Here is a 16,048-nt window from a genome sequence, read left to right on the forward strand (position 1 = left end):
GGGAGAGACATTACATGCCGCAGCGGTGGTGGTGAATACATACAATTAATTAAATTAAAAGACAAAATATGTGCCTCACCATGTGTGAGTCAGGAAATAACTAATTATTATAGGACAAATAAAAGGTGTAAAACCTTGACTTGACTGTTAGAACATTACGACCCGTTTCCTAAATTCAAATTTTTTACTTTATTCTCTGAATGTTATACTTTTTAAAACCCTTTTCCGTAATGGTTAATTCTCAGAATTACTTTCCCACCTATCCTATTTCTTTCATCTTAATTAAGAATTTTATTGTGTACGTGTTTTACTTTCATGTATTTTATGGGACATGGTTTGATAGTTTAATTCCCTTCACACTGAGGAGGAACAGTGTGAGCGCCCTCTGCATCTGTATTTCTGATAATACACCAGCAGCACCAGTTATGAATCTTTCATTATTTAATTTCCCATGAAGTCGCATGGCCGTTTTTGAACAATTAAACAAACGAATAACACGTACTGTAAGTCATATCAGGTGGAAGGCACAGTGGCTGCCAAGGAACCTAGTTATGAGAGCTGTGAAAACTATAGAAACTCTAGCAAATGCCTGCCTGATGTCTGAATCTGCCACAAGAGGATGCTGCAGAGCGAAACAAGACACAAGAAATGACTCTCATCTTATTAATACACCGTACTTATCTACTTGATAATAATCTTCCAAACAAAATTATTACAGTTCATCTCACACGAGCGTCAACTGAACGTGCCTCAATCAACTGGGAATGCTTTAGTCGCATAACTGAAACTGCGTATGTACACATGGATATATATTTCAGAAGTTGCGCAGAATACAAGTGTTGCTTGATCTGAAACTTTCAATACACTAAGTGTATTGAAATTTGTTTCCGTGGTTTATTAACCAGCTGATCGTACAGGTACTGTGAAGAGGTTTCAATAACTTTTAATATCTAATTAGACAGTGAAATTTAACATCTCTGGAAACTGAAATACAGGACAAAGTTAAGGCTATTCTTATTCTTACAGATACAATATACAGCAAGCACCTATTTTCTGAGAATGACTGACTAAAAATATGGATGGCAGAATTAATAATAATCATAGCATTTTTACAATACACTCTAAATTGTGTCAGACAGCAGGGCTCAAAATGTTAGCGAACTATGTCATGAATTTAAGCCAGCAAACATTTGTCTTAAAAAAATGTAAATCCTTCACTGCGTGTTCCACTGTTAATGGACATCCCAACATCCACACACTGACGGAATCACGGTTCCCCAGGCCTTGAGACTGAGGAGAGAGTAGGAGGACGGGTGCCTTCCGGAGTCCCACCGACAGAGGAGTAGACGCAGAGCGAGGAGACGTTTGTACCAGTGTCGGCTCGTGCATTTCCGTCCGTCGAGACTGTGACAGAGTCCTTCAGGAAATTGACGCTGGCATAGTGGAGCTGGTCGGCGGGACAGTTGATCAGGGCATAAACAGAAGACAGCGCGCCTCCCGAGCTCGCCTCCTGGTTCCGACCCTGTACCTCCTCATATTTGTGATTTCTGTGGTTTTCCTGGAGGAAGGAGAAGAGGAGTGACAGATGTGACCGATGCAGTTGCTCCACATTCTTTAAAAAAAGACCTCACGAACACAGATATAAACGCACCTCTGTGTTTTGTCCAGCGTCTTTGCTCTGCTCTGACCATCCCCCTGAAGCACAACATGCTAAGACAAATTGTATAGATGTAAACAAGAGGATTGTTTTGTCTCTTTCTGAATTCAGAGTTGCTCCTCACAGTCAAAATCATGCGCAAGTTAAGCTTTTCATTTCGGACTGGAAGATGTTTGCCTCCTTAATTCAGTCACTCAATAATCACTGTTTTGTAAATTACCCATAATTAAATCACTGTGATATGAAAAAGAGAATTAAAGACAAGGACAACAATTTTGCAAATACATATGAAAAGTATGTGTCTGTATATTTATAGGGTTTATGCCCTCACCTTGTGTCCTGGTGAGTTTGTGTCTGTACAGCACAACCACAACTATCACTAACAAGGCCAGACACACCACTGTAACGCCAAGCATGCCTGCAACCAAGAGACAGTAGAAACAGCTGAAAAATAACATGAAGTCAGTTTGAAGTCAGTTTTCATGTGACGTTCTCAGGAGAATTGTGTATGAAGGCAGGTCTGAACAGCAGCTGTTTGTCAGTGATGAGGTCACCAGAGTTCGAATGGCCGACGTGGAGGGTTGCTGGTGGGGATGTCGGGGATGGTGAGGCTGCGGTCGGCTGAGTTGGAGGACCTCTGATCTTGGTTCTGTCCGCTGTGGGTGGAGGGTAAGTTAGAAGCCACAAGGTCAGTGATGCGAAGGATGGTAGAAGCAAACTTAACTGCAAGGGAAACACGCACACACACGTTTTTCATGCAGGTAGTTTGTCTCTGTCATTTGCAGCAGAGCACGACGCGTTTCCAGTGGAAACACTGGTTGTCATTCTTTTGCATTTCTGAAAAAGCAGCAGTTTTGGCTGCATTATCAAAATGCATCTGCAGTTGCCAGGGTGACCAGAGGTGTCGCCACTTCTAACAGGACTAAAATCTTCCAGATTACAACTCAAATGTTGCATCTGGTCGGCACAAAGAAAATTCTCTCCTATCTGTTAAAGTTTGTAAAATTACATAAACCGAGTGTGTTTACTCTCAATGGGAGAAGACTGAAACACTCCAGCGTAACTCCAGCACATACAGTTCATGTTTTGATCAAATCATTTCATGTCACCTGGTGCATAAGAGGGAAATAATCAAGCCGTCCTTGTGTTGCAGTGTATGATACTCATGTTCTCAGTGTGCTCACCTACAAAAAGGTCGGTTCTGGTGTATCCATCATTGCACCGTCCTCTTCCAAAGCTGCACCAGTACGTTCCAGAGTCGCTTGTTCTCAGATTGTTGATGTTCACGTAGAAATATTTCGATCTTTTGCTGTCCCTTATATAAAGCCTGCCTTCAGTCGCATCTATTTCACCTTCTTCTGTGTGTATTAACTCCGAACAGTTGAAAGGATTCTCCCCCTTGCACAGGTGTTTGGTATTGTTCACATGGCTCTCTGGATAGTGACACATCATTTTTGCAGTTTTCCGATCGTTGGGCTTTATTGTTTGTGTTTTGTCATCTCTGTCTGAAAAAAGGACAAAGCAACCACTTTTCTTCCAATTGAAGAAACAAGTTTTTATGTGTAAAGGATTGTGTTATGTTGGTTAGTTTGGAAACGTGATGATTGAAAGGAGACACAATACTTACTGAAAATATGGAGATGGATCTCAGTTAAATATTTCATGGCATTGTCTTTAACTGTTTGCAGAGCACAGCGGTATCGTCCAGCATCGTCCCTGGTCAGCATGGACATTGTCACAGTGTAGACTCCCTGCTCTTCATGGTCCTTCAAAGAAAACCTGGATAGTTTTGTGTAACCTGAAGTGTGTGCTTCTATCAAAGTTTTGCACTGAACGTCCTCATTTTGTCTGCAGAAGTATTTGATTGGGCCTTCTTCCTCTCTGGGGTATGTGCAGTTGATGGTGACAGAGCCTCCGAGATGTGCCGTCTGCCACACCGGTGCTCCGACACCTGCCGGAGAGTTGGAGCATGAGTGGGCGTGAACTGAAGTGTGGACCTTTTCACTTGTGGTCCCACAAGTGAAAACTGTCTTTGTCAATGGTAGACAAAGTATTCAGATGATTATTTTTAATGTTCATATGCCCCGTTACTGTACATATAAAAATCATCCATTCAAATCCAATATGTAAAGTATATGAAAAGCCCTCATTATGCAGGATTATGGCTGTGGGTGAAAGAATTTAACACTCATTTTTTTTGTAATCTGCTCTGTCAGGACTATGTGAGCGTGGTTTGATCACACAATCCAAAGGCTGTCATCACAAATTTATCCAAATGTTGAGACACACAGACACAGAAAACCCCACTGTGTAATTAATAAAATGATCATCGAACATCCTCACTCACAGATTTACACATTTTTAAAAAGTTTTCAAGGCATTTAATTTAACATTATTATTCATTAAAAGTAGCATGGTACACAAAGTATAGTGTAATCTGTAACTATGCATCATATTTCAGCTGATTACATGATTTTTATGCAGAACTATAGATTGCAAAGTAACTGTGGTTGACAGATGAATTTAGAGACAGGAAACAGGATATCAGTTTCCTCTGATCTACAGTGAATATAAAAACACAAGTACAAAAACCTAATTTTCTTTTCAAGCATGTCTCTTTGAAAAAGTTTTTTTTTTTTTTGATGATGATGATGATGCTTTTCATCTTTATCGTACTTACATTTGTTGTTGAAATGTACTACTTCAGTTACTGTCCGAGACAGTAAACTCACAGTGGCTGTCATAAGAAAAAGCAAGAAAAGGTTATTTCATCAGATCAGTCAAGAGGTTTTTAGCCAGAATGAATTTCACCCTCATCAAAGACACAAACAGTAGAGTAATGTTACCTGTCATTAGGTAGATGGCGATTTTCAGTGACATTGTCATTGTCTCAGTTCAGCTTTTCTCCAACGTACAATACTTTGATTCTAAAAAGGTCAAAAATGAAGCTCAATTTCTTCTCAGTCATTTGTCATGACATTGGTGCACTTTACTCTTATCTTCCTGCTTTATCCCCTCTCTGCCAGCGTTCACTTAGTACATGATGATTTGAAACATTTGCATCTAGAAATGAGGATGTGGGTCTTTTTGTGCTGAGAGATAGTGAAACAAATAGAAATGGAGGGGAAAAAGACGTGGCTCTTCAACAATTGAAATTCAGGGTTTAAAGATTTGATCGTGTCCTGGTAACTAAGTAGTCATTAACTCACTATCTAACTCACTCTTAATATCAAATGAAAGCCAATTTTGAATGTCAGACAGAAATACAAAACAGGAAGTAAAGAATTGTTTTCACCAAATGAAGTTTTTTTCCACCTCACATTTGATTTAGATAAACATTGATCTACCTAGTACATGTATGTGAAATGCTAGATTGACATAAAAAGGTGCTTGATTACTAAATGTGATCGTTGAGTACAGTCAACATTAGAATATCTGATATAACATATCTATATCTAACATACCTGAAGTTAAAATTTTGTAAAATTCAATTTGTACCCAGTACCTGCAGTACTTTGAGTTACAAACAGAATATTTTATCGATGATTTCAATGTGGATTTATAAACATGTCATATTTTCATGTTTGATTTTCCTTTCAACTACACTGACACCCTTTTGTGCATATTTTGATTTTAAGTATATTTATAGTATATTCTATTCTATCTATTCTTAAAATAATTTCTACTTTCTCTTCATTGTGATCTTATGTGCCGTTCCTATGTTCTTGGTCTTATGTAAATTGAGTAAATTGAGTAAATTGATTGCATATGTTCAAAAGGTAATGTGTATATACTATAAACCTGCCTTTACTCTAAAGGCTGACCACCAGATGGCACATTGATCAAGACATTTCTTCATTTTTTATTTTATTGTATTGGAATTTTAATCCCATTTTTTCAAGGGCCAAGACTCAGATATTCCCCAAACAAAGCAGCTGAGATTCAACTCTTCACTTTATTTAACATGGCTTTTAAAGGACCAAATATTTTCATTAGTGTAATAGAGGATTTAAATCACTGAAGGGACATAGTTTAAATGCTGGAACGTGTTGTGGTCAATGCTCACCAGAGAATAGACCGATACTGAAAATAACCTTTTTCCAATTCTCTCCCACCTTCCGTTTATTTTAGTATATACTAGTTTTTCAGCACTTTATCAGGTATTGATCCACTAAGTTTAAATTCAACCTATGGTATCCATTCTTTAAAAAAACAAAAACATTACTGCAACGCTTATCTCACCTCTATGCTCGTATCACATTCTCAGTTCCCATCTCATTGAGCCTGTGTGTGTGTGTGTGTGGGTGTGTGTACAGTGGGTGTATGTATAGTGGGTGCTAACATGTTTCACTTCTTCACCATAACCACAAACAGATGCTGATGGAAAATAAAAAATACATAGAGAAGAAAATCTATATAAAATCTACTGGACATGTTATAGGGTGTCACTGTGATGTACTGGTTAGCGCTGTCCCTAACTACATAACAAATTTTGATTATACCTCACACGACTGTGAAAAATGTTCACACATTACAGTAGATAACTGGTTCATCCGTTGATATGTGTGTAACGGTGGAGTATGTGACCACGGCAGGTCGAGGTGTGACACTGCTGCGGTGTGTGTGTGTGTTGAGGCTGACAGTGGTGTAAAAGAGGTCGTCTGGTTGGTTCTGTGGCTCTGACGAAATGGCGCCGCTGAAGTAACAGTTGTCTGCGTGGTCCCTGCTGGTGTCTTGGTGCTGATCCGCCGACAAGCCAAAGTTACCGTCAGTCTTGGTCTCATCCGTGTCGTCGTCCTCATTAGCTGCTGAAGAGGAAGTGCTGTGCTTTGCGTTTTGTTTCAAACTGGACGGTGATGCGTAGATCGTGTTATGGTTCTTTCCTGTGTGGAGAGTGATGATGCAACACATCAGTACATACATCAAATGCATTGATAGAAAAATATGTCAGGACCTACCCATTGAAATGTCATTACTGTTTTTGCATTATGTCCTTCAACAACGTTTTGTTTCAAACAGAAAAAGGTCCTTTATTTAGCCCACACATTTTTCACAAAATTGTCAAGGTTACAATCTGTCCAGACACTATCTTTGCTTAATTCAAATAAGGGAAAACTTCCACAAAAGTATTTTTAACTGGGAAAATGAAAAGAAACCAGAGGACCAGCAAGACAAAAGATGGAGCGCTCTCCCAGGACAGGCTGGGATCCTTAGTTATTTCTGTTTGACGTTATTCTTCTCCAATGTACAATTACTTAACAGAGTCAAACAATGAATATAATGAATTATGATGTATTACAATAAATGAGACTACTCAGCAGCATGTAAAGTAATTGAAATCATGCCCCTGTATGTTGTTCTTGTAGTACATCCCCGTGTGCTTGTTTGTTGTGGTTGCTAGAATGTTCCTATGTGGTTGCTCATTGGTTGCTATTGCTGTCTGAGACAGTGGTTGGAGCATCATTAGGTGGTTGTCATAGCGTCCAGGCCTGGGTGTTCCTAGGTCATTGCTGGGGTCTCTGGGTGTTGTGGTGATTCTGGACGTTTTTCTAACGTGGGTACATGACATTGCCATTATATTTTGTAAATACTCTCCAAGTGAGCCTGTTTGTTTCATACCAGAAGATGTGTTGGCGTCTTTGTTTCGATGTCTGAAGAATATTAGCAGCACCACTGCCAGAGCCAGCACTACCGCCCCGAGACTGGCTCCGATATACACCAGCTTCTCTGGAGAACGAGACGACATCATGTCTCAGTGATGACACAGTAAATCACTCACACGCATATCTACACACCTCCAGACATTGACTTACCTGGCAATGTTGCATTTGCCTCTTCTGACGTGTCGTTGTCTTCTGAAAAAAAAAGGGGGGGGGGGGGGGGGCAGAATTATGTTTATTTCGTTCCTTTTCTTGTGTGAGTCACACTTTGTCTTCCTTCTGGTTGGTGTCTGGTTTCTTTCCTGTCATCACCCCTCTCTGGTGAGAAAAGGAGAACATCCGTCTGAAACAGAAGCTGTTGTGAAACGTTGCTCATGTTTTGGTGGAAAGGAAATGCAATAAAGGTTTGAGTCATGGAATCAACTCACCCTCGATGACTGTGAGGACTACTTTATTATATGTGTCCAAACCGACTCTGTCTATTCCACACCAGTAACTTCCTGCATCATCCACTGTCAGTCTGGAGATGGTCACGGAGAATGTGTTTCCTTTGTCTATTATACTGTATTTCCCCTTTGGATATTTTGTCTTTTCTCTGCTATTTATGAGGACGTCTTCATTTGTACACGCTCCCTTGCAGAAATATTTGACATTGGAAATTGCATTGCTGTGAGAGCATTTAATTGTGATGTCTCCCCACAGCTTTCCTGTTACTGACACAGCTTCAGTCTCCCACAATCCTGCACAAGACACAGACAACAGGCAACATAAGTCAGATCTTCATTCAGTCGACCTTCAGCTGGCTGTTGACTTTTACTGAACTTTTTCTGAAATCTCTCATAACAATCAACTTGATAGACCTAGATCTGAAAAGTAGTTATTCTTAACCCTTCAAGCTTTCATATTAAGATTGATTTTTTTGGGCCTTTTATTCTGTTTGGATTGTTTTGTTTCAATATTTCTAGAGGCCCTTAGAGGTTAACATATAAATATGGTAAACATATAAATAAATAAATATATATATATATATATAATTTCACACAAAAAGCAGATGTTAGAAAAGTCTGAAAAATGACTAGAAATTTATTTCTTACATTTAATAATTTTTAATCCTTAATTTGGTTTCTTTTTTTCTTTTTGTGGTTGAGAAAAGCTGGTTTGAAGGTGCACTCTCTTACTTATATTTTTTGTGAGTGGAAAGATTGTGAGTGTGCCCACTGAATAAGTGTCACAATTGCAAATACACCAAACACACTCTCTTTCTAAAAGAGGAAGAGAGACAGGCACTAAAGTGTAAATCTCAGTAAACTTACCTCCCGCAAGAAAGACCAAAATGAGGAAAGTCCTGTCCATACTACTCATACAATTTGAGTCTTTGTCACTTTCCTTTGCCTTTTCTAATCTCAAACCTAATTGTATGCCTTAGAAACACTCTCCAAATGAATGGCAACTCTAGGTTTGTAACAGGTTCCTCTTTGTTCTTGCACTTCCTATGTTTAGGCAGCTTCCTCTGTCTACACCTCTTTCCAAAACCACTTGGTCTCACAGTCTCACAGTGAATATTGAGAAGGTTATAATAGGCCAGTGAATAAGAAACACCCTCAGATATTATCACTTGGTTTATTGTGTTGAAATTGATCATAAAGCAAAGGATATTTACAGCTGACAGCTCCAGTTGAGATTCCAGACGACAGTATCTCTTTTCTGTCTTTTCTTTTCTTTGCACAATGCAAAATGGCACATTTTCATCTAAAAATAACAAAACACAAGAAAAGGGAATCTGTAACTACTTAATTTGCTAAAGATCTGTAATTGATACATTTTGAATCAGTCAATTATTGTCTTATCTACATACATTAAATGACAATTCTGGTTCATAAAACCTTGGTATCATTGTTAGTACTCTACACTCCACTCTACTCTAATAGCTACGTACCAAGCTACCTCAGGAAATACAAAGTTATTATTACCAATAGAAACAATGGTCAAAACTTCAAAAATAAGACTCAAGTTGTAGATAAAGCAACATTCCACAGTCATGTCAACAGTTAATCTGTTCTTTGTCTCCCAGATGAGTTCCATCTTTGGGAGCGCAGTTTGCATGAAGCCTGTGATAAACGTGATCCTCCAACCGGCTGCGATCCAGATGTTGGTACTGGCAGATGTGCCCTGGTGCGTCCACATCAGCATATTCACCCATGTTGAGGCTGAAGGCGGAGTCGCGGTGCTTTGGTGTGACGTGGGAGCAGAGGTCAGGCGGTGGCGGACCTGAAGGCCCAGCACAGTCTGAGGCCAAACAGGTGCAGCGATGTTCAGGTTCAGTCCCCACACCAGGCGTCATTGTCTCATAGTCCGACGATGTCTGTGAGGAGACCAGACACTCATTGACGGTGAACTGCTTCTTGCATGTGAGATCAGAACGATTCACTTTATCAAGTTTTGTTATTGTTAACTAGGCAATGTTGTATTTTTAACAGGCAAAAATGATAATAATAATAATAACTGCAACCATGAACCATCCCGGAGGAACTTGCATGTGTGAACGCAAATTTAAGAATCAATTGGACTGGACCTAATGTACAGATCCAGTCCTAACCACTCCTTAGCACTAATTCTGTCCATACCAAACCAGAAGAATACAAACATCAGTGGGTGAAGAATTTACGTGATGCCAAAGAAAATGTCAAACTGATAAGAAAAAAAGTTTGGGGAATAATCTGTCCCACGAGGGCCGGGGCAGGAAGTCCATATTATGATTTCTACAGCAGTTTTTTGGGAGGAAACCACCGGCTATCTGCATGCTCTTTTAAGACCAAGGCTAAACCAAATGGCAGATTTCTAGTAGGTGAAAATGTATCTGACACGGACAATCTCTGGCTCTGTGCATCATGTGTGAATGGGCAACTCCGGACAATGTCCAGACCTGACCCTCCGAATATTGTCCAGAGACAACGATTTGAGTGTCTTACAACCAGGCTAGCAGCTCAGTTTGCTTTGAGGTGAATAATAAAACATCTGCTAATGTCAGTGTTGCAGGTATTTGGTCATTAAACCAAAGTATTGGACAAATTGACCTTTTGACCTGATGCTAAAACTCCACCAAAGTTATAGACTTTTATCCTGAGGGGCTAAATGAGTGTGTGCACCAAGTGTAATAGTGATCCACATAGTCCCGGTATGGAGATACTGTATTTTCAGGATTACGCTGCTGGCATGGCTACAGGCGTTTGTGTCACAGACAAACCTCTCTGTTCTGGCGTGGGCCCAATCTTTGCCGCTTGACGGCCCACAAGAGACAGAGTGTGAACAGAAACACAAACAGTATTGCTGCAACACACATCACTGCAGTCAGGAACAGTGGCTTGTTGAGCTCTGCGGGAAAGAACGACAAGTTTACTCAGACACACAACAACACACACATACATTTATGAATAATAAATGGACACACACACACATAACTCACTGTCAACTGTGAGGTCTGTGGTAAAGTTGGGTATTAAATTCACTGCAAAGTGCAATGACAAAAAAATTATTCATTTACACACAATTGAAATGAACAGAGGGAGAGAGAAGTGCTGCTTAGATCCTACTTACTGTAATGTGTGAGGGTTTTTTTGGAGGGTTTGATGTTGAAAAAAGGCACCAAAAAGGTAATAGTTCACTCAAAACTTACCACATGTGTCGCTGCTATAACCTGTAACAACTTATACAAACTAGTATTTTCATAGGAATTGAAAGTTGAGAAAAGAGGAACATGTGGAGCATGAGAAAAAAATAACCTGACTTAGTTCTCATTTACATGAATGGGCGGACATTTCACAGCCTCCAGATGGAAATATCAGAATCTGTCGTCAGATCAGAGAGATTTTAAATCAGTCCTGTGACCTGACTTAACAGCCCTCCACACACAGTATGTGTTATTTATTTAACCACGAGCCATTGACCTGATTTTATTGTACGTATCTGGATGAAATATGCAAAAGTGAAGATGCAGGTATAATCAGCTAGTCAAGCCGTTCGTACCGTACCTCGAGAAACATACAGTTGTTTGGCGCTGATATGATCGGGGTGTGAGCTGACGTCCACCCCGCACCAGTAGATCCCACTGTCGCCCGGGACAAGTTTGTCCACTCGGACGATGAAGAAGGCCCCGGTGGTGTTGTCGTACAGAGAGAAACGGCCCTCCGTCTCCCACTGGTCGTGTTTATCTGTCCGTATCAGGTGATTGTCATTGTCGTCAAACAAGCAGAAGTACTTGGCGTTGCTCTGCCAGCTGTGTGGATATTCACAGCTGAAGTCGAATGTCTGACCCTCCACACCGTACACCTTTGTGGTTATGACACTGGTCAGACCTGTAAGAATGAAAGTGTGTTAGGTGTGTAATCACTTTGTTTCAACAAGCAGTTCGACTCAAACCGAGTCCATCACAGCAGCTCGAAAAAGTCTAAACACACGTAGAATACAGCTTTACCTCGGATTTGTAGTATAGTAAAGATGACAGCTATAGTTGTTCTCCATGAGATCCAGGCTGCACCCATCACTCCCTATTTACCTTCAGTCCCACACTGACAGATCCTCCGCTGCACAAAGACGCAGCAACCTGCGACGATGGATTCTGTCTCTGTGATCAGTCAGGTGCTTTCATGTCCATGTCTATGTTTCATGTTCATGTATTTAGGCCTGTTCCTCTTTCATGAACAAACCTGTCCACACATAACACTCAACCGGTGAAAGTGCAACTTGTGTGACTCAAAAACAGACCTTGGTGTGTTTCTTTCCTTCACCAGCGCCTCCTGAAATCACACTTCTTTTCACTTCAAGTTAAGAGAAGTAGGCAAGTTCATCCTCCAAGGCCGTCCCAACTTCCACTATAATTCGCCAATGTTATCACAAACTGTGCGTGTGGCATTTGGTACCACTTGTGTGACTAGGATCAGAGCAACCCAAACAGATGTGCCAACACAAATGGGAGGTTTTTTTACCCCTGAACAACCATGTATGAATAAAACAATTTTTTTTTTCCATTGACACTGGATCGTGGTGACGGACCTACAGACAATTATGTCCAGACTCTGCAGCCAGCACCAAGCAGCAGACAGTTACAGTTAGCACCTCGCTAGTAGGGACAGAAACAGAGCTAAAAGTTAAGAAATATTCTTCTGTTTGCAAGAAAGGAAAAAGGCCCTAAATCCCTGCTGCAGCAGCCCTGTTTGCTGCATGTGGAAACAGGCAGCTGGTTGCTGACACGTCAGCCCTACAGCTTGTTCTGCAGCCTTCCAACGGCAAATTAATAAATAAATGGGGGGGGGGGGGGGGGGGGGGGGCACACAACAGTTTAATTGTTTAAATCCTTAAAAAATGTATGCTTTATTAAAAAGCAGTGACTGTAATCATCTGTCTGTATCTTAACATGCATTAGTAACAACAGATTCTAATACATAATTAAAATTACAATAACGAACACATTAAGACTGACATTTAATAGGAACTTGTGAAAAGTGAAAGATGAGGTCAGGACTGATTCCTTATGCAATATTGACAGAACGTTGAATCAGGAAATGAGCTGCTGTATTTGGCCTCTTTTTGTTGCATTATCCAAGCAAGTAGAACCTAAAAATCCTTTCTTTATACATTCATGTACATTGTGAATTAGATATCACTGAGATATTTCCCCCCATAATTTTAAACAGAAGACAATATGTTTTACAATACTGTGCAGGAAATTCGAATTTGGTGAGTTTGGTGTCTTTACTATTATGACCACTAGGGGTCACCAAGGAGTGAACCTTTATCATACATATGTCACACCACAAAGTGGTCTCAATTACAGTTTCCTGAAAATGATCAATTCATTTTGATGATTTTGATGCTAAATCTAATCACGATTGAGAAAACACCAGATAAATGAATCTACGTAAAAGTGAAATCTATTTAAGTAAAGATGGATTTATGAAAATTGCTTGTTAGTTTAAAATAAGCTCACTGGACAACTAGAATTCATTAGACTTTCCATGTCTCCTGTGTCATGTCGAGCTAACACATTATAGTTAAAATCTTTAAAGGGTCTCTCAGCAACAGCAATTGCAGTTGCAACTGCTGTTGCTGAGAGCAAAAATTTAGCATTTTGAACTTCGCAAAGCTAAATTTAATAGGGTCATAGTGTCAAATTGCATTGTATTGTAAGTTATTACTGTTATTTTTGTATTAATATGATCTAGCTGACTGCCACTGTCCTCACCTTCATTTCCCTGTCTATCTCTGCTCAACTATCAAGTAAAGCACAAGAGAGAAATTCCAAAACTTTTTAAATTAAGGACCAGGAAAAAAAATATTCCTCTGTTACTCTTCAAAGATTGTCAGGACTGATTTGTTATGGAATATTGACAGAGCATTGAATCAGGAAATCAGCTGCTGTGTTTAGCCTTTATTTGTTGCATTAGACAAGCAAGTTTTTAGCCCCTAGATGTAGTTTTTGTGGTCACTGTATGCTGTAAAGCAGCATAAACTTTTATTTTAAGACAAACACATTCCTTGACATGGTGGGCCGGAAACCGGCCCACGGGCCATGAGTTTGACACCTACTCAGTAAACATTCTGGAAAAGACAGAAAAGAGACTAGTATCTATCTTTTCATCTAACTCCCAGTTATAGTTAGGATTATGAATAAAAATATTTAATTAAGTTTCAAATTATTCCTTAAGAGCAATACTCCTGTATCATATGTTGTTGTGGTTTCAAAGCATTGGCATGCAAACACTCCACAAATTCAAAATAAAGACCAATGTGGTTTGATTAACTTCTTGTAAAACTCCTCTTCGTATGTTGACCTCTGAAACTACGAAAGGAAACTTGATTGTTTTCAGCAAATTTTCAGTCAACGTAATTGCCACGTGTCTCTCTGAAGAAAGTTGGAGCAACTTCGCGGTGGAGGCTTTGAGATTTGTCTGCGTTTCCTGAATGCCGTCGCCGGCACCAAGACGGCGAGTGTGGCAACTCCCCCGACAGTGGTGTACAACACAGTGCCTGGCCAAGGACAAGAAATATGTCTCAACAATTTTCACACACTTATTTATTCCTATCTATTGTCTGGTTTGTATACCCACTGGTGTCCATTCCAGATGTTAGTTGTGTTGGCTTGGAAATAATCTGGGTTGTCCACGTGGGAGAAACGTCAGGTACCACAGTTTTCTTATACGTTACAACTGTGTAAGAAACAGTGGTGGAATTAGCACTTCACTTATAGGCAAATACAAATACAATAATGTCAAAATACTTTAAGTCCCTCATTTAAAATCCCACTTTATTAAAAATGAAAAAAGGTATCATCGGCTAAACATAGACCAAATACAAATACCAAAAGTGCCCTGTGAGTTACATATAATTATATCTGATATTATTAGATTGTACATACGGATGCATAAACATAACATTTTACTGTTGTAGCTGGAAAGGGTGGAGTTAATTCTAATTATGCAATATACAGTTCATTGCTTTGGACGGGTGGTTCTCAATGTAGCAGGTCCACAAGATAAATTGAATAGGTGAGGAGATAATTAATCCAGCATAGAAGAAAGGGTTTAAATGTATGTGTGTGTGTGTGTGTGTGTGTGTGTGTGTGTGTGTGTGTGTGTGTGTGTGTGTGTGTGTGTGTGTGTGTGTGTGTGTGTGTGTGCGCGCGCGTGCGTGCGTGTGTGTGTGTGAGCCATCGTTTTAATACTGTATATGCGAAATTTATACCAATACCCAATTAATATTAATTGATTAATCAAACCACCAATATTGTTACTCTCTGATATCTTGTGGAATTCAGGCATAAAGTAGCAGAAACCTGAACCCTAGTGGTGAAAGGAGAATGCCTAGATGAAAAAATAGAGCTCATACTCAGTATGATACTGATGACATCATACACTTACCTTTCTTTACAATCAAGGTCAATGCAGCGTATGTGTCAAAACCGGGCCGTGCCACTCCACACCAGTATCTCCCTGAGTCTGACATCTGCAGTTGGCGGAAGGTCACAGTGAATAATCCATCCGCCGTGTCCACCAGAGTGATCCTCTCTGACTCTGCACGTCCACCAGATTTGACTGTGACCAATATGTCTTCAGTCCTTGTACAAGGATCCCTGCAGAGGTATTTATTATCTTGCTTGGCAAGTTTGTGTGAGCACCGGAATGAGACTCGTCCACCCTCGAATCCCTCTATATTGATTCCTGCCAAAGTTAATTGAAAGCATTATTTTTTTTAAATGTTTAAATGCATGAATGTAAGTATGTAAGGATGACACTTACCATATAAAAGACAACAGAAGACAGAAATGGTCTTCATCATGCTGATTGATGGACACCTCTGAAGTTGTTTCTTACTCTGCAGAGTCTCTCCAGGCTCATCAAGCCTATACAGTGGTTAGATGTCAAATTGTGCTCTACCGCAAATGGAATAAGATCTACATTAGTACTCAGCTTCTTATGTGGTTTTGACTGTACGAGGGCTGAAGACAAGTGCAGTAGGCAGCAGATATGAGATTTTTTTTCTGGGTTCCCCACTGGTGGGCAGAAGTGTTAAAACAACAGGCTGATTGATTGCGTTTTTCTCTGACTTTTATCTCACATCCGTCCTGTGAAATGAACAACTCAGAGTCACATACTGTTAAGGAACTGAAACAGCAGACGTGTGCATGTTCACAGAAACAGAGTTGACGGTAGCGGCGCGAGATGAGACTTTCTACGCT

At 40.0% G+C, this 16,048-nt stretch overlaps 2 protein-coding genes across 4 annotated transcripts; both read right to left on the bottom strand.

The window, feature by feature from the left end:
- Positions 1–927: 927 nt before the first annotated feature.
- On the bottom strand, positions 928–8,812 carry LOC118312359. The gene is made up of 12 exons (XM_047333907.1): positions 8,631–8,812; positions 7,746–8,057; positions 7,471–7,512; positions 7,277–7,384; positions 6,188–6,540; positions 4,338–4,413; positions 3,285–3,608; positions 2,842–3,162; positions 2,212–2,313; positions 1,989–2,075; positions 1,652–1,710; positions 928–1,558 (listed from the first exon to the last, which is right to left on the bottom strand). Exons 1-12 carry the CDS (start codon positions 8,677–8,679, stop codon positions 1,268–1,270), a joined length of 2,124 nt encoding a protein of 707 aa, XP_047189863.1. The 5' UTR covers positions 8,680–8,812; the 3' UTR covers positions 928–1,267.
- A 111-nt stretch (positions 8,813–8,923) lies between these two features.
- On the bottom strand, positions 8,924–15,805 carry LOC118313073. 3 transcript variants are annotated; one of them, XM_035638298.2, is made up of 7 exons: positions 15,609–15,804; positions 15,231–15,530; positions 14,421–14,519; positions 11,346–11,669; positions 10,781–10,822; positions 10,562–10,689; positions 8,924–9,679 (listed from the first exon to the last, which is right to left on the bottom strand). In XM_035638298.2, the coding sequence occupies exons 1-7, from the start codon at positions 15,646–15,648 to the stop codon at positions 9,359–9,361; spliced, it is 1,254 nt and encodes a 417-aa protein (XP_035494191.2). In that variant the 5' UTR covers positions 15,649–15,804; the 3' UTR covers positions 8,924–9,358. The 3 variants fall into 3 exon arrangements, with proteins under 3 accessions (XP_035494191.2, XP_035494192.1, XP_035494193.2); XM_035638299.2 differs by lacking the exon at positions 10,781–10,822 and having other exon boundaries at positions 15,609–15,805; XM_035638300.2 differs by lacking the exons at positions 14,421–14,519; positions 15,231–15,530; positions 15,609–15,804 and adding an exon at positions 11,789–12,129.
- Positions 15,806–16,048: the final 243 nt, after the last annotated feature.

This window comes from Scophthalmus maximus, chromosome 8 (genome assembly GCF_022379125.1).
Source record: "Scophthalmus maximus strain ysfricsl-2021 chromosome 8, ASM2237912v1, whole genome shotgun sequence".
NCBI lineage: Eukaryota > Metazoa > Chordata > Actinopteri > Pleuronectiformes > Scophthalmidae > Scophthalmus > Scophthalmus maximus.